Raw genomic sequence first — 12,758 nt, forward strand, 5'->3', positions numbered from 1 at the left:
TATTTCTGCTCTCATCTTTAAGATTTCTTTCCTTGTACTAACTTTTGTACTAACCGTGTATAACTAGTTTCTGTTAGTTTTTTATTACCAAGTTAACAATCCCTACTTGTCAAAGTAATTTTTATCCTTGGTCTGATCTATAAGCAAGTAGCCTAGGAGATCTGAGGCTCAGAATGTCTATCCCGAGAGTTAACTCCAATCTCTCCTGTGCATTCTCCAACCTTCCCAGCAGTGGCTGAGACTTATGGACACAGCCGGAGAAGCATGAGGACTGGTCATGTCCAGGATCATGATCTGAATCAGCAGTGAGGGCCCTACCAAGAGCTCTTCAATGGCTCATTGAACACTGAGTATGTTCCCCTTTCTGTGTATTAACCCAGTGATCAGCCTCAGAAATAAGTGCAAAGGGAAGAGACAACCCAGAAAGAATACAGAACTTGATTAAATGGTAATGTTTCATATCATAGACAATTCAGTGCCTTAATCTTTTATCAGCGTCTGGAGACTCCTGATGTATAAAATGAGAAAACTGAATAATACCTCAGAGAAACAGCAGTAAGTTTACACTGAGAGCCTCTTTATTTTTGACCATATCTTTAGAAACATCCAACCATGGGTAACTTCATATGTCAAAAGCTCCAAATCCACCTAATGAATTTAGGTTCATCTTTCTGGCTCTTTAGGACACTTGTCCTCCAAGCCCCCTTTTCCTCTCAGAATCAACTTTTCCCTCTGCAATCCGGCACCTTTGCTGAATCACTTTTTCTTCTCATATTCACATTGAGAAGGTATCTGAAACCATGAGTTTCTATTCCCTTATGATGCAACTCTGTACTAGCTTTTAGTATCCAACAAAATTTGTCATATAGGCAGTCAACTAGGCAAGGATATTTCCCTGGTATATAATGGGCTCAGGATGATAGAATGCATGACCTTCACACTGTGGACAGGAGATAGAGCTAATCCAAATGGTCCTGGGACGTCCTAAATCCTTCAGAATCTCAAACAGTTCAGCCCGACACTGTGCAAGTCTCTGTGGTTGATGGAGTCCCCTAGAGAGCAAACTGTCCTGAGGTACAGGATACAGCTCTTTATTTAAACTGGGCAGTGCAGAGGTGTGTCGCAGCATCTTCTCCATGATAGCCATGGAGAGGAGGTTTCCACACATGCTGAAGGACTTGAGCTGGAAGCAATGGCTCAGGGCAGGCAGGATGGCTTCAAGATGGACGTCACTAATCCCACACATGTTTAAGTCCAGTTTTTCAAGTGTGCCTGCAACTTTCTCCAGCAGAACTGAGAGGCGCTCAGCATTGGCGTATGTCAGGAGGTCACCAGTCAGATCCAGGCTCTTTAGCTGACTGATGTTTGGACATTGGGACAGATGGGTCAAGTCTGAATCCGTAAGGAGAGAGTGAATTATAGCAAGGTTATCCAAGGGAGTCATCAGGCACCTGGGGAGAAAAATAGCTGTCTTTTAAAATCTGGGGTGGACTGTAACCTCAAGTTAAGAGATAAAAGATCTGTTCAAGGCCAAGTGTGGTCTGACCATCTGATAATGATCAAACCCAGAATGCCCAATTTTATTTCAACCAGAATCATTTCATCCTCCTTGTGTGACTGGATTAAATACATACAGTCTCAAATACTCTCTTTCATTAGGTGTCAAGAACAGTAAAACATATTCCACTTCATTATGAGGATGAATAAACATAATGGAATAGACTAAAACAAATTCAGGAGAGCCTGACATCTTGTTGCAACCAAGTACGTGCTGTGCTGTGCTTAACTGCAGTCAAGTCCAACTCTTTGTGACCACATGGTTTGTAGCCTGCCAGGCTCCTCAGTCCATGGGGATTCTCCAGGCAAGAATACTGTGGTGGAGATTCTCTCCAGGGGATCTTCCCAACCCAGGGATCGAACCCAGGTCTCCCACATTGCAGGCAGATTCTTTACCATCTGAGCCACTAAGGAAGCCCTAATAAAGTATGAGCATCACTGAATTTTGGTCGTAAGAGACATACTTAAGGGGCGGTCCTAAGATTGTAGAGCAATAGGACAGGGAGACCACTCTCTCCCCCACAAATTCATCAAAAGATTGTTTGAATGCCAAGCAACTTCCAAAAGCCAACTTCTGAACACTGCTGGAGGACACCAGGCACCCGGGAAGGCAGCCCATTCTCTTTGAAAGGAGGTAGGACAAAATATAAAAGACAAAAAGAGAAACAAAAGAGGGATGGAAACCTGTCCCGGGGAGGGAGTCGTGAAGGACAAGTTTCCAAACACCAGGAAACCCTCTCACTGGCAGGTCTGTGGGGAGTTTTGGAATCTCAGAGGGCAGCATAACCGGGAGGGTGGAAAAAAAAATAACACTGAATATGCACCTAACTGCAACTCCCAGCAGAGAAGTAGCCCAGAATTTTGCATCCGCTACCACCGAGTGGGGGCTGAACAGGGAGGCGTGGACTGCATGCTTAGGGTAAGGACTGGGCCTGAATGCCCTGAGGACAATCTGAGGGAGCTAACTTGAGATAGCAACTGAAACTGTGGGATAGCCAGAAACAGAAAAAAAAAAGAGAGAGAGAGAGAAGGTACATTCCCTTGAAAAGTTCTAACCCAAGGTGCAGCCTGGCCTACTCACAGAACACAGGGCTGAGCGAACACCAAAGGAGAGCTAGCTGGCTGTGGACTGGCCCATCCCCTCGCCAGAGGAAGAGAGGCAGGCGGGCAACAGCCAGAGTCAGAAGACAAGGGGCAATTTCAGCCCCAGAGATGGCATCCTACACCAAACTGTGAGCAGGCTCCCAGTTGCTAACCAAGTCTTCCTGGGATCCTGGATGACTGACATCTGCCAGGAGGGTCTCAGCCAGAGATCAGCTCCCCAGAGGAGACACATGGCACACCTGAGACGGTGCTCTTGCAGTGCACCCAGGAAACTGAGCAGGGACCGGGGAGGTGATTAAGACACACTGGCCACCCGGGACAGTGCACTCACCAAGCATTGGTCGCCTGAGCTGCTTGGACCTGGGAAGGGCACAAAACACAAGCCCACCTGAATCTGTGCCTTTGCGGCATACTTGAGAACCTGAACCTGAGCAGTTTAGCCCTCAGAAGTGCACAAAACCCAGGGCCCACTTAGGACAGTTCCCCTATAGAGCAACCTGGAGCCTGAGCAGTGTAGAAAGCACAGGCTGTGGTGAGCTGAGGCAAACCCAGTGTCGTCCATACACTGCAAATTCCCCACACACGCCAGTGATATTTGTTTACAGTGTTTCTCCCTCCCCATATCCCAACTGAACAAGTGAGCCTAAATAAATGATCACCTTCGCCCCCTTGTGCCAGGGTGGAAATTAGAAACTGAAGAGACTTGCAAACAGAAGAAGCCAAAATAAAGAAGAGAGACCCGCCCTGGAAGTGACAGGTGCAACAGATTAAAACCCTGTAGTTAGCATTGACTAAGCATTGGAAGGGGCCTATAGACCTTGAGAAGAAGTATAAGCTGGAACAAGGAACTATCTGAAACTAAACTGACTCCACACTGCCCTCAACAGCTCCAGAGAAATTCCTAGATACAGTCTCACTATTATCACTTTTTAATTTTTTAGTTCTTTATTACTCCTTTAATTTTCATTTTTAAAACTTACTATTACTTTTCAAAAGACCCTATTTTTAAAGCAAATTTCATATATATTTGTTATAGTTTTTGTGATTGATTTTGCTTTGTATTTTTAATATTGTATCTTTGAGAGTCTAACCTCTACTCTAGATTTTTAAGCTTTGCTTTTTGGTATTTGTTATCAATTTTGTACCTTTAAGAATCTATCTTCAGTACCCATTTTTACTTAGGGATATGATCACTGAATTGGTTGCTCTCTCCCCTTTTGACTCTCCCTTTTCTCCCCCGGGTCACCTCTTTCTCCTCCCTCCTCCTCTTCTCTACTTAACTCTGTGAATTTCTCTGGGTGTTCTTCGCTGTGGAGAACACATAAGAGAACTGATTACTGGCTAGACTGGTCTCTCCCCTTTTGACTCCCCCTCTTCTCCTCCTGGTCACCTCTATCTCCCTCCTTCCTCTTCTCTTCTTTGTGTAACTCTGTGAACCTCTCTGGGTGTCCCTCACTGTACAGAATCTTTTCACCATTAACCTAGATGATTTATCATCTGTGCTGTATAGATGGAGAAGTCTTGAGGCTACTGTAAGAATAAGACTGAAAGCCAGAGGCAGGAGGCTTAAATCCAAAACTTGACAACACCAGAAAACTCCTGACTTGAGGGAACATTAATCTACAAGAGCTCATCCGAAAGCCTCCTTATCTGCACTGAAACCAAGCTCCACCCAAGAGCCAACAAGTTCCAGAGCAAGACAGTGCCATGCTAATTCTCCAGCAATGCAGGAACAGAGCCCTGAGAGTTAAAATATAGGCTGCCCAAAGTCACACCAAAGACATAGACACTTCAAAGCTCACTACTGGACACTTCATTGCACTCCAGAGAGAAGAGATCCAACTCCACCCACCAAAACACCAACAACAAGCTTCCCTAAATGGGAAACCTTAACAATCCACTAGTCCAATTCCACTCACAAGGAGCAACCTCTACAATAAAGAGGAACCACAAACTTCCAGCATACATAAAGGCACCCCAAACACAGCAATCTAAACAAAATAAAAAGGCAGAAAAATATCCAGCAGGTAAAGGAACATGATAAATGCCCACCAAACCAAACAAAAGAGGAGGAGATAGCGAGTCTATCTGAAAAGAATTCAGAATAATGATAGTAAAGATGATCCAAAATCTTGAAAACAAAATGGAGTTACAGGTAAATGGACTAGAGAAAAGGATTGAGAAGATGCAAGAAATATTTAACAAAGACCTAGAAGAAATAAAAAAGAGTCAATCAATAATGAATAATGCAATAACTGAGATCAAAAGCACTCTGGAGGGAAGCAACAATAGAATAGCTGAGACAGAAGATAGGATAAGTGAAATGGAAGGTAGAATGGTGGAAATAAAGGAAACAGACAGGAAAAAAGAACTAAAAGAAATGAGGACAACCTCAGAGACCTCTGGGACAATGGTAAACACCCAAACATTCAAACCATAGGACTCCCAGAAGAAGAAGACAAAAAGAAAGGCCATGAGAAAATACCTGAGGAGAGAGCAGTTGAAAACTTCCCTAAAATGGGGAAGGAAATAGCGACCCAAGTCCAAGAAACCCAGAGAATCCCAAACAGGATAAACCTAAGGCGAAACACCCCAAGGCACATATTAATAAAATTAACAAAGATCAAACACAAAGAACAAATATTAAAAGCAGCAAGGGGAAAGCAACAAATAACACCCAAGGGGATTCCCATAAGGATAACAGCTGATCTTTCAATAGAAACTCTTCAGGCCAGGAGGGAATAGCAGGACATACTTAAAGTGATAAAAGGAAATAACCTACAGCCCAGATTACTGTACCCAGCAAAGATCTCATTCAAATATGAAGGAGAAATCAAAAGCTTTACAGACAAGCAAAAGCTGAGAGAATTCAGCACCACCAAACCAGCTCTCCAACAAATGCTAAAGGATCTTCTCTAGACAGGAAACACAAAAAGGGTGTATAAACTCAAACCCAAAACAATAAAGTAAATGGCGACAGGATCATACTTATCAATAATTATGTTAAACGTAAATTGGTTGAATCCCCCAACCAAAAGACAAAGACTGGCTGAATGGATACAAAAATAAGACCCCTATATATGTTGCCTACAAGAGACCCAACTCAAAACAAGGGACACATACGGACTGAAAGTGAAGGGTTGGAGAAAGATATTCCATGCAAATAGAGACCAAAAGAAAGCAGGAGTAGCAATACTGATATCAGATAAAACAGACTTTAAAACAAAGGCTGTGAAAAGAGACAAAGGACAACACTACATAATGATGAAAGAATCAATCCAAGAAGAAGATATAACAATAATAAATATCAGTTCAGTCCCTCAGTCGTGTCCGACTCTTTGCGACCCCATGAATCGCAGCACACCAGGCCTCCCTGTCCATTACCAACTCCCAGAGTTCACTCAGACTCACGTCCATCGAGTCAGTGATGCCATCCAGCCATCTCATCCTCTGTCGTCCCTTTCTGCTCCTGCCCCCAATCCCACCCAGCATCAGAGTCTTTTCCAATGAGTCAACTCTTTGCATGAGGTGGCCAAAGTACTGGAGTTTCAGCTTTAGCATCATTCCTTCCAAAGAAATCCCAGGGCTGATCTCCTTCAGAATGGACTGGTTGGATCTCCTTGCAGTCCAAGGGACTCTCAAGAGTCTTCTCCAACACCACAGTTCAAAAGCATACATTCTTCAGCACTCAGCTTTCTTTACAGTCCAACTCTCACATCTATACATGACCACTGGAAAAACCATAGCCTTGACTAGCCAGACCTTTGTTGGCAAAGTAATGTCTCTGCTTTTCAATATGCTATCTAGGTTGGTCAAAACTTTCTTTCCAAGGAGTAAGCATCTTTTAATTTCATAGCTGCAGTCACCATCTGCAGTGATTTTGGAGCCCCCAAAAATAAAGTCTGACACTGTTTTCACTGTTTCCCCATCTATTTGCCATGAAGTGATGGGACCAGATGCCATGATCTTTGTTTTCTGAATGGAGCTTTAAGCTAACTTTTTCACTCTCCACTTTCACTTTCATCAAGAGGCTTTTTAGTTCCTCTTCACTTTCTGCCATACAGGTGGTGTCATCTGTATACTTGAGGTTATTGAAATCATAGCGCATAGCATGGGCAGCCACAACTGGCGCACATAGCACGGCTGAGATAAGCTACCCCACGTCCAAGGTCAGGGGCGGCGGCCAGGAGGAGCTACCCCACGTCCGAGGTCAGGGGCGGCGGCCAACAGTGCCAGGCTGTGACAGTGCAGGAGCAGCCGAGAGGAGCGACCCCACGCCCGAGGCCAAGGGCAGTGGCCGGGAGGAGCAACCCCATGTCCAATCAGCGGTGGCGTCACGGGTGCAGGAGGGCCTAGAGGAGCTATCCCACGTTCAAGGTCGGGGGGGCAGCGGTGAGGAGATACCCCTCGTCCAAGGTAAGGAGCAGCGGCTGTGCTTTGCTGGAGCAGCCGTGAAGAGATATCCCACTCCCAAGGTAAGAGAAACCCAAGTAAGACAGTAGGTGTTGCAAGAGGGCATCAGAGGGCAGACACACTGAAACCATACTCACAGAAAACTAGTCAATCTAATCACACTAGGACCACAGCCTTGTCTAACTCAATGAAACTAAGCCATGCCCATGGGGCAACCCAAAACAGGCGGGTCATGGTGGAGAGATGTGACAGAATGTGGTCCACTGGAGGAAGGAATGGCAAACCACTTCAGTATTCTTGCCTTGAGAACCCCATGAACAGTATGAACAGGCAAAAAGATAGGATACTGAAAGAGAAACTCCCCAGGTCAGTAGGTGCCCAATATGCTACTGGAGATCAGTAGAGAAATAACTCCAGAAAGAATGAAGGGATGGAGCCAAAGCAAAAATAATACCCAGTTGTGGATGTGACTGGTGATAGAAACAAGGTCCGATGCTGTAAAGAGAAATATTGCATAGGAACCTGGAATGTTAGGTTCATGAATCAAGGCAAATTGAAAGTGGTCAAACAAGAGATGGCAAGAGTGAACGTCGACATTCTAGGAATCAGTGAACTAAAATGGACCAGAATGGGTGAATCTAACTCAGATGACCATTATATCTACTACCGGGGACAGGAATCCCTTAGAAGAAATGGAGTAGCCATCATGGTCAACAAAAGAGTTCGAAATGCAGTACTTGGATGCAATCTAAAAAACGACAGAATAATCTCTGTTCGTTTCCAAGGCAAACCATTCAATATCACAGTAATCCAAGTCTATGCCCCAACCAGTAACGCTGAAAAAGCTGAAGTTGAACAATTCTATGAAGACCAACAAGACCTTTTAGAACTAACAACCAAAAAAGATGTCCTTTTCATTATAGGGGACTGGAATGCAAAAGTAGGAAGTCAAGAAACACCTGGAATAACAGGAAAATTTGGCCTTGGAATATGGAACAAAGCAGGGCAAAGACTAATAGAGTTTTGCCAAGAAAATGCACTGGTCATAGCAAACACCTTCTTCCAACAACACAAGAGAAGACTCTGCACATGGACGTCACCAGATGGTCAACACCGAAATCAGATTGATTATATTCTTTGCAGCCACAGATGGAGAAGCTCTATACAGTCAGCAAAAACAAGACCAGGAGCTGACTGTGGCTCTGATCATGAACTCCTTATTGCCAAATTCAGACTGAAATTGAAGACAGTAGGGAAAACCACTAGACCATTCAGGTATGACCTAAATCACATCCCTTATGACTATACAGTGGAAGTGAGAAATAGATTTAAGGGACTAGATCTGATAGATAAGAGTGCCTGATGAACTATGGACTGAGGTTCGTGACACTGTAAGGGAGACAGGGATCAAGACCATCCCCATGGAAAAGAAATGCAAAAATGCAAAATGGCTGTCTGTGGAGGCCTTACAAATAGCTGTGAAAAGAAGAGAAGCGAAAAGCAAAGGAGAAAAGAAAGATATAAGCATCTGAATGCAGAGTTCCAAAGAATAGCAAGAAGAGATAAGAAAGCCTTCCTCAGTGATCAATTCAAAGAAATAGGGGAAAACAACAGAGTGGGAAAGACTAGAGATCTCTTCAAGAAAATTAGAGATACCAAGGGAACATTTCACGCAAAGATGGGCTCAATAAAGGACAGAAATGGTATAGACCTAACAGATGCAGAAGATATTAAGAAGAGGTGGCAAGAATACACAGGAGAAGTGTACAAAAAAGATCTTCATGACCCAGATAATCACGATGGTGTGATCACTCATCTAGAGCCAGACATCCTGGAATGTGAAGTCAAGTGGGCCTTAGAAAGCATCACTACGAACAAAGCTAATGGAGGTGATGGAACCCCAGTTGAGCTATTTCAAATCCTGAAAGATGATGCTGTGAAAGTGCTGCACTCAATATGCCAGCAAATTTGGAAAACTCAGCAGTGGCCACAGGACTGGAAAAGGTTAGTTTTCATTCCAATCCCAAAGAAAGGCAATGCCAAAGAATGCTCAGACTACTGCACAATTGCACTCATCTCACATGCTATTAAAGTAATGCTCAAAATTCTACAAGCCAGGCTTCAGCAATATGTGAATCGTGAACTTCCAGATGTTCAAGCTGGTTTTAGAAAAGGCAGAGGAACGAGAGATCAAATTGCCAACATCTGCTGGATCATGGAAAAAGCAAGAGAGTTCCAGAAAAACATCTATTTCTGCTTTATTGATTATGCCAAAGCCCGTGACTGTGTGGATCACAATAAACTGTGGAAATTATAAATATATATGCACCCAACATAGGAGTACCACAATATGTAAGGCAAATGCTAACAAGTATGAAAGAGGAAATTAACAATAACACAGTAATAGTGGAAGACTTTAATACCCCACTCACACCTATGGATAGATCAACTAAACAGAAAATTGACAAGGAAACACAAACTTTAAATGATGCAATGGACCAAGTAGACCTAATTGATATCTATAGGATATTTCACCTCAAAACAACGAATTTCACCTTTTTCTCAAGTGCATATGGAACATTCTCCAAGACAGATCACATCCTTGGCCATAAATCTAACCTTGGTAAATTCAAAAAACTGAATCATTTCAAGCATCTTTTCTGATCACGATGCGGTAAGATTAGATGTCAACTGCAGGGAAAAAAAAAACTAATAAAAATACAAACATATGGAGGGTAAACAACATGCTTCTGAATAATCAACAAATCACAGAAGAAATCTAAAAAGAAATCAAAATATGCTTAGAAATGAATGAAAATGAAAACACGACCCAAAACCTATGGGATTCAGTAAAAGCAGTGCTAAGGGGAAGGTTCATAGCAATACAAGCTTACCTCAAAAAACAAAATAAAAGGCAAATAAATAACCTAATTTTACACTTAAAGCCACTAGAAAAAGAAGAAATGAAGAACCTCAGGGTTAGTAGAAGGAAAGAAATCATAGAAACTAGGGCAGAAATACATAAAAAAGAAACAAAGGAGACTATAGCAAAAATCAACAAAACTAAAAGCTGGTTCTTTGAGAAGATAAATAAAATAGACAAACCATTAGCCAGATCCATCAAGGAAAAAAAGGAGAATAATCAAATCCACAAAACTAGAAATGAAAATGGAGAAATCATGACAGACAACACAGAAATACAAAGGATCATTAGAGACTACTATCAGCAACTATATGACAACAAAATGGACAACTTGGAAGAAATGGATGAATTCTTAGAAAAGTATTACCTTCCAAAACTGAACCAGGAAGAAATAGAAAATCTTGACAGACCCATCATAGGCATGGAAATCAAAACTCTAATCAAAAATCTTCCAACAAACAAAAGCCCAGAACCAGACGGCTTCGTAGGTGTATTCTACCAAAAATTTAGAGAAGAGCTAACACCTATCTTAATCAAACTCTTCCAGAAAATTGCAGAGGAAGGTAAACTTCCAAACTCATTCTATGAGGCCACCATCACCCTAATACCAAAACTGGACAAAGATGTCACAAAAAAAGAAAACTACAGGCCAACATCACTGATGAACATAGATGCAAAAATCCTTAACAAAATTCTAGCAAACAGAATCCAAAAACACATTTTAAAAAATCATACATCATGAGCAAGCGGGCATCCCAGTAATGCAAGGATTCTTCAATATTCGCAAATCAATCAATGTGATACACCACATTAACAAATTGAAAGATAAAAACCATATGATTATCTCAATAGATGCAAAGAAAGCCTTTGACAAAATTCAACACCCATTTATGATAAAAACCATCCAGAAAGCAGGCATAGAAGGAACATACCTCAACATATTAAAAGCCATATATGATAAACCCACAGTAAACATTATCCTGAATGGTGAAAAATTGAAAGCATTTCCCCTAAAGTCAGGAACAAGACAAGGGTGCCCACTCTCACCACTACTATTCAACATAGTTTTGGCCCCAGCAATCAGAGAAGAAAAAGAAATAAAAGGAATCCAGATTGGGAAAGAAGAAGTAACTCTTACTGTTTGCAGATGACATGATCCTCTACATAGAAAACCCTAAAGACACCACCAGAAAATTACTAGAGCTAATCAATGAATATAGTAAAGTGGCAGGATATAAAATCAACAAACAGAAATCCCTTGCATTACTATACACTAACAATGAGAAAACAGAAAGAGAAATTAAGGAAACAATTCCATTCACCATTGCAACGAAAAGAATAAAATACTTAGGAATAAATCTATCTAAAGAAACAAAAGATCCATATATAAATGCTATAAAACACTGATGAAAGAAATCAAAGATGACACAAATAGAAGAAATATACCATGTTCATGAATTGGAAGAATCAATACAGTGAAAATGAGTATACTACCCAAAGCAATCTATAGATTCAATGCAATCCCTATCAAGCTATCAACAGTATTTTTCAAAGAACTAGAACAAATAATTTCACAGTTTGTATGGAAATACAAAAAACTCAAATAGCCAAATCAATCTTGAGAAAGAAGAATGGAACTGAAGGAATCAACCTGCCTGACTTCAGGCTATAATACAAAGCCACAGTCATTAAGACAGTATGGTACTGGCACAAAGATGGAAATATAGATCAATGGAACAAAATAGAAAGCCCAGAGAAAAATCCACGCACCTATGGACACCTTATCTTTGACAAAGGAGGCATGAATATACAATGGAGAAAGACAATCTCTTTAAAAAGTGGTGCTGGGAAAACTGGTCAACCACTTGTAAAAGAATGAAACTAGAACACTTTCTAACACCATACACAAAAATAAAATCAAAATAGATTAAAGATCTAAATGTAAGATGAGAAACTATAAAACTCTTAGAAGGAAACATAGGCAAAACAGTCTCTGACATAAATCACAGCAGGATCCTCTATGACCTACCCCCCAGAGTACTGGAAATAAAAGCAAAAATAAACAAATGGGACCTAATTAAAATTAAAAGCTTCTGCACAATGAAGGAAGCTATAAGCAAGGTTAAAAGACAGCTTTCAGAATGGGAGAAAATAATAGCAAATGAAGCAACTGACAAAGAATTTATCTAAAAAATATACAAGCAGCTCCTGCAGCTCAATTCCAGAAAAATAAACGATACAATCAAAAAATGGCCCAAAGAACTAAACAGACATTTCTCCAAAGAAGACATACAGATGGATAAAAAACACATGAAAGAATGCTCAACATCACTCATTATCAGAGAAATGCAAATCAAAACCACAATGAGGCACCATCTCACACCAGTCAGAATGGCTGCTATAAAAAAGTCTTCAAAAAATAAATACTGGAACAGGTGCAGAGAAAAGGGAACCCTCTTACACTGTTGGTGGGAATGCACCCTGGTACAGCCACTATGGAAAACAGTGTGGAGATTCCTTAAATAAATGGAAATATAACTGCCATATGACCCAGCAATCCCACTGCTAGGCATATACACTGAGGAAACCAGAATTGAAAAAGACCTGTATACCCCAATGTTCATCACAGCACTGTTTACAATAGCTAGGACACGGAAGCAACCTAAATGTCCATCAGCAGACAAATGGATAAGAAAGCTGTTGTACATATACACAATGGAATAGTACTCAGCTCTTAAAAAGAATGCATTTGAATCAGTTT

The 12,758-nt window shown here is 41.4% G+C and overlaps 1 protein-coding gene across 3 annotated transcripts in view; it reads right to left on the reverse strand.

Annotated features, from left to right (window-relative positions):
• Window positions 1–572: 572 nt before the first annotated feature.
• The window catches only part of LOC517884 (PRAME family member 12), a 34,283-nt gene continuing 22,097 nt past the window's right edge, over window positions 573–12,758 (reverse strand). For all 3 annotated transcript variants that reach the window (XM_024976852.2, XM_005217221.5, XM_059875787.1), the window contains exon 6: window positions 573–1,451. In XM_024976852.2, coding sequence (XP_024832620.2) covers window positions 878–1,451 — 574 coding nt within the window. In that variant the 3' untranslated portion in view covers window positions 573–877. The remainder of the gene's footprint in view (window positions 1,452–12,758) is intronic.

The sequence above is a fragment of the Bos taurus genome, chromosome 16 (genome assembly GCF_002263795.3).
Source record: "Bos taurus isolate L1 Dominette 01449 registration number 42190680 breed Hereford chromosome 16, ARS-UCD2.0, whole genome shotgun sequence".
Classification (NCBI taxonomy): Eukaryota; Metazoa; Chordata; class Mammalia; order Artiodactyla; family Bovidae; genus Bos; species Bos taurus.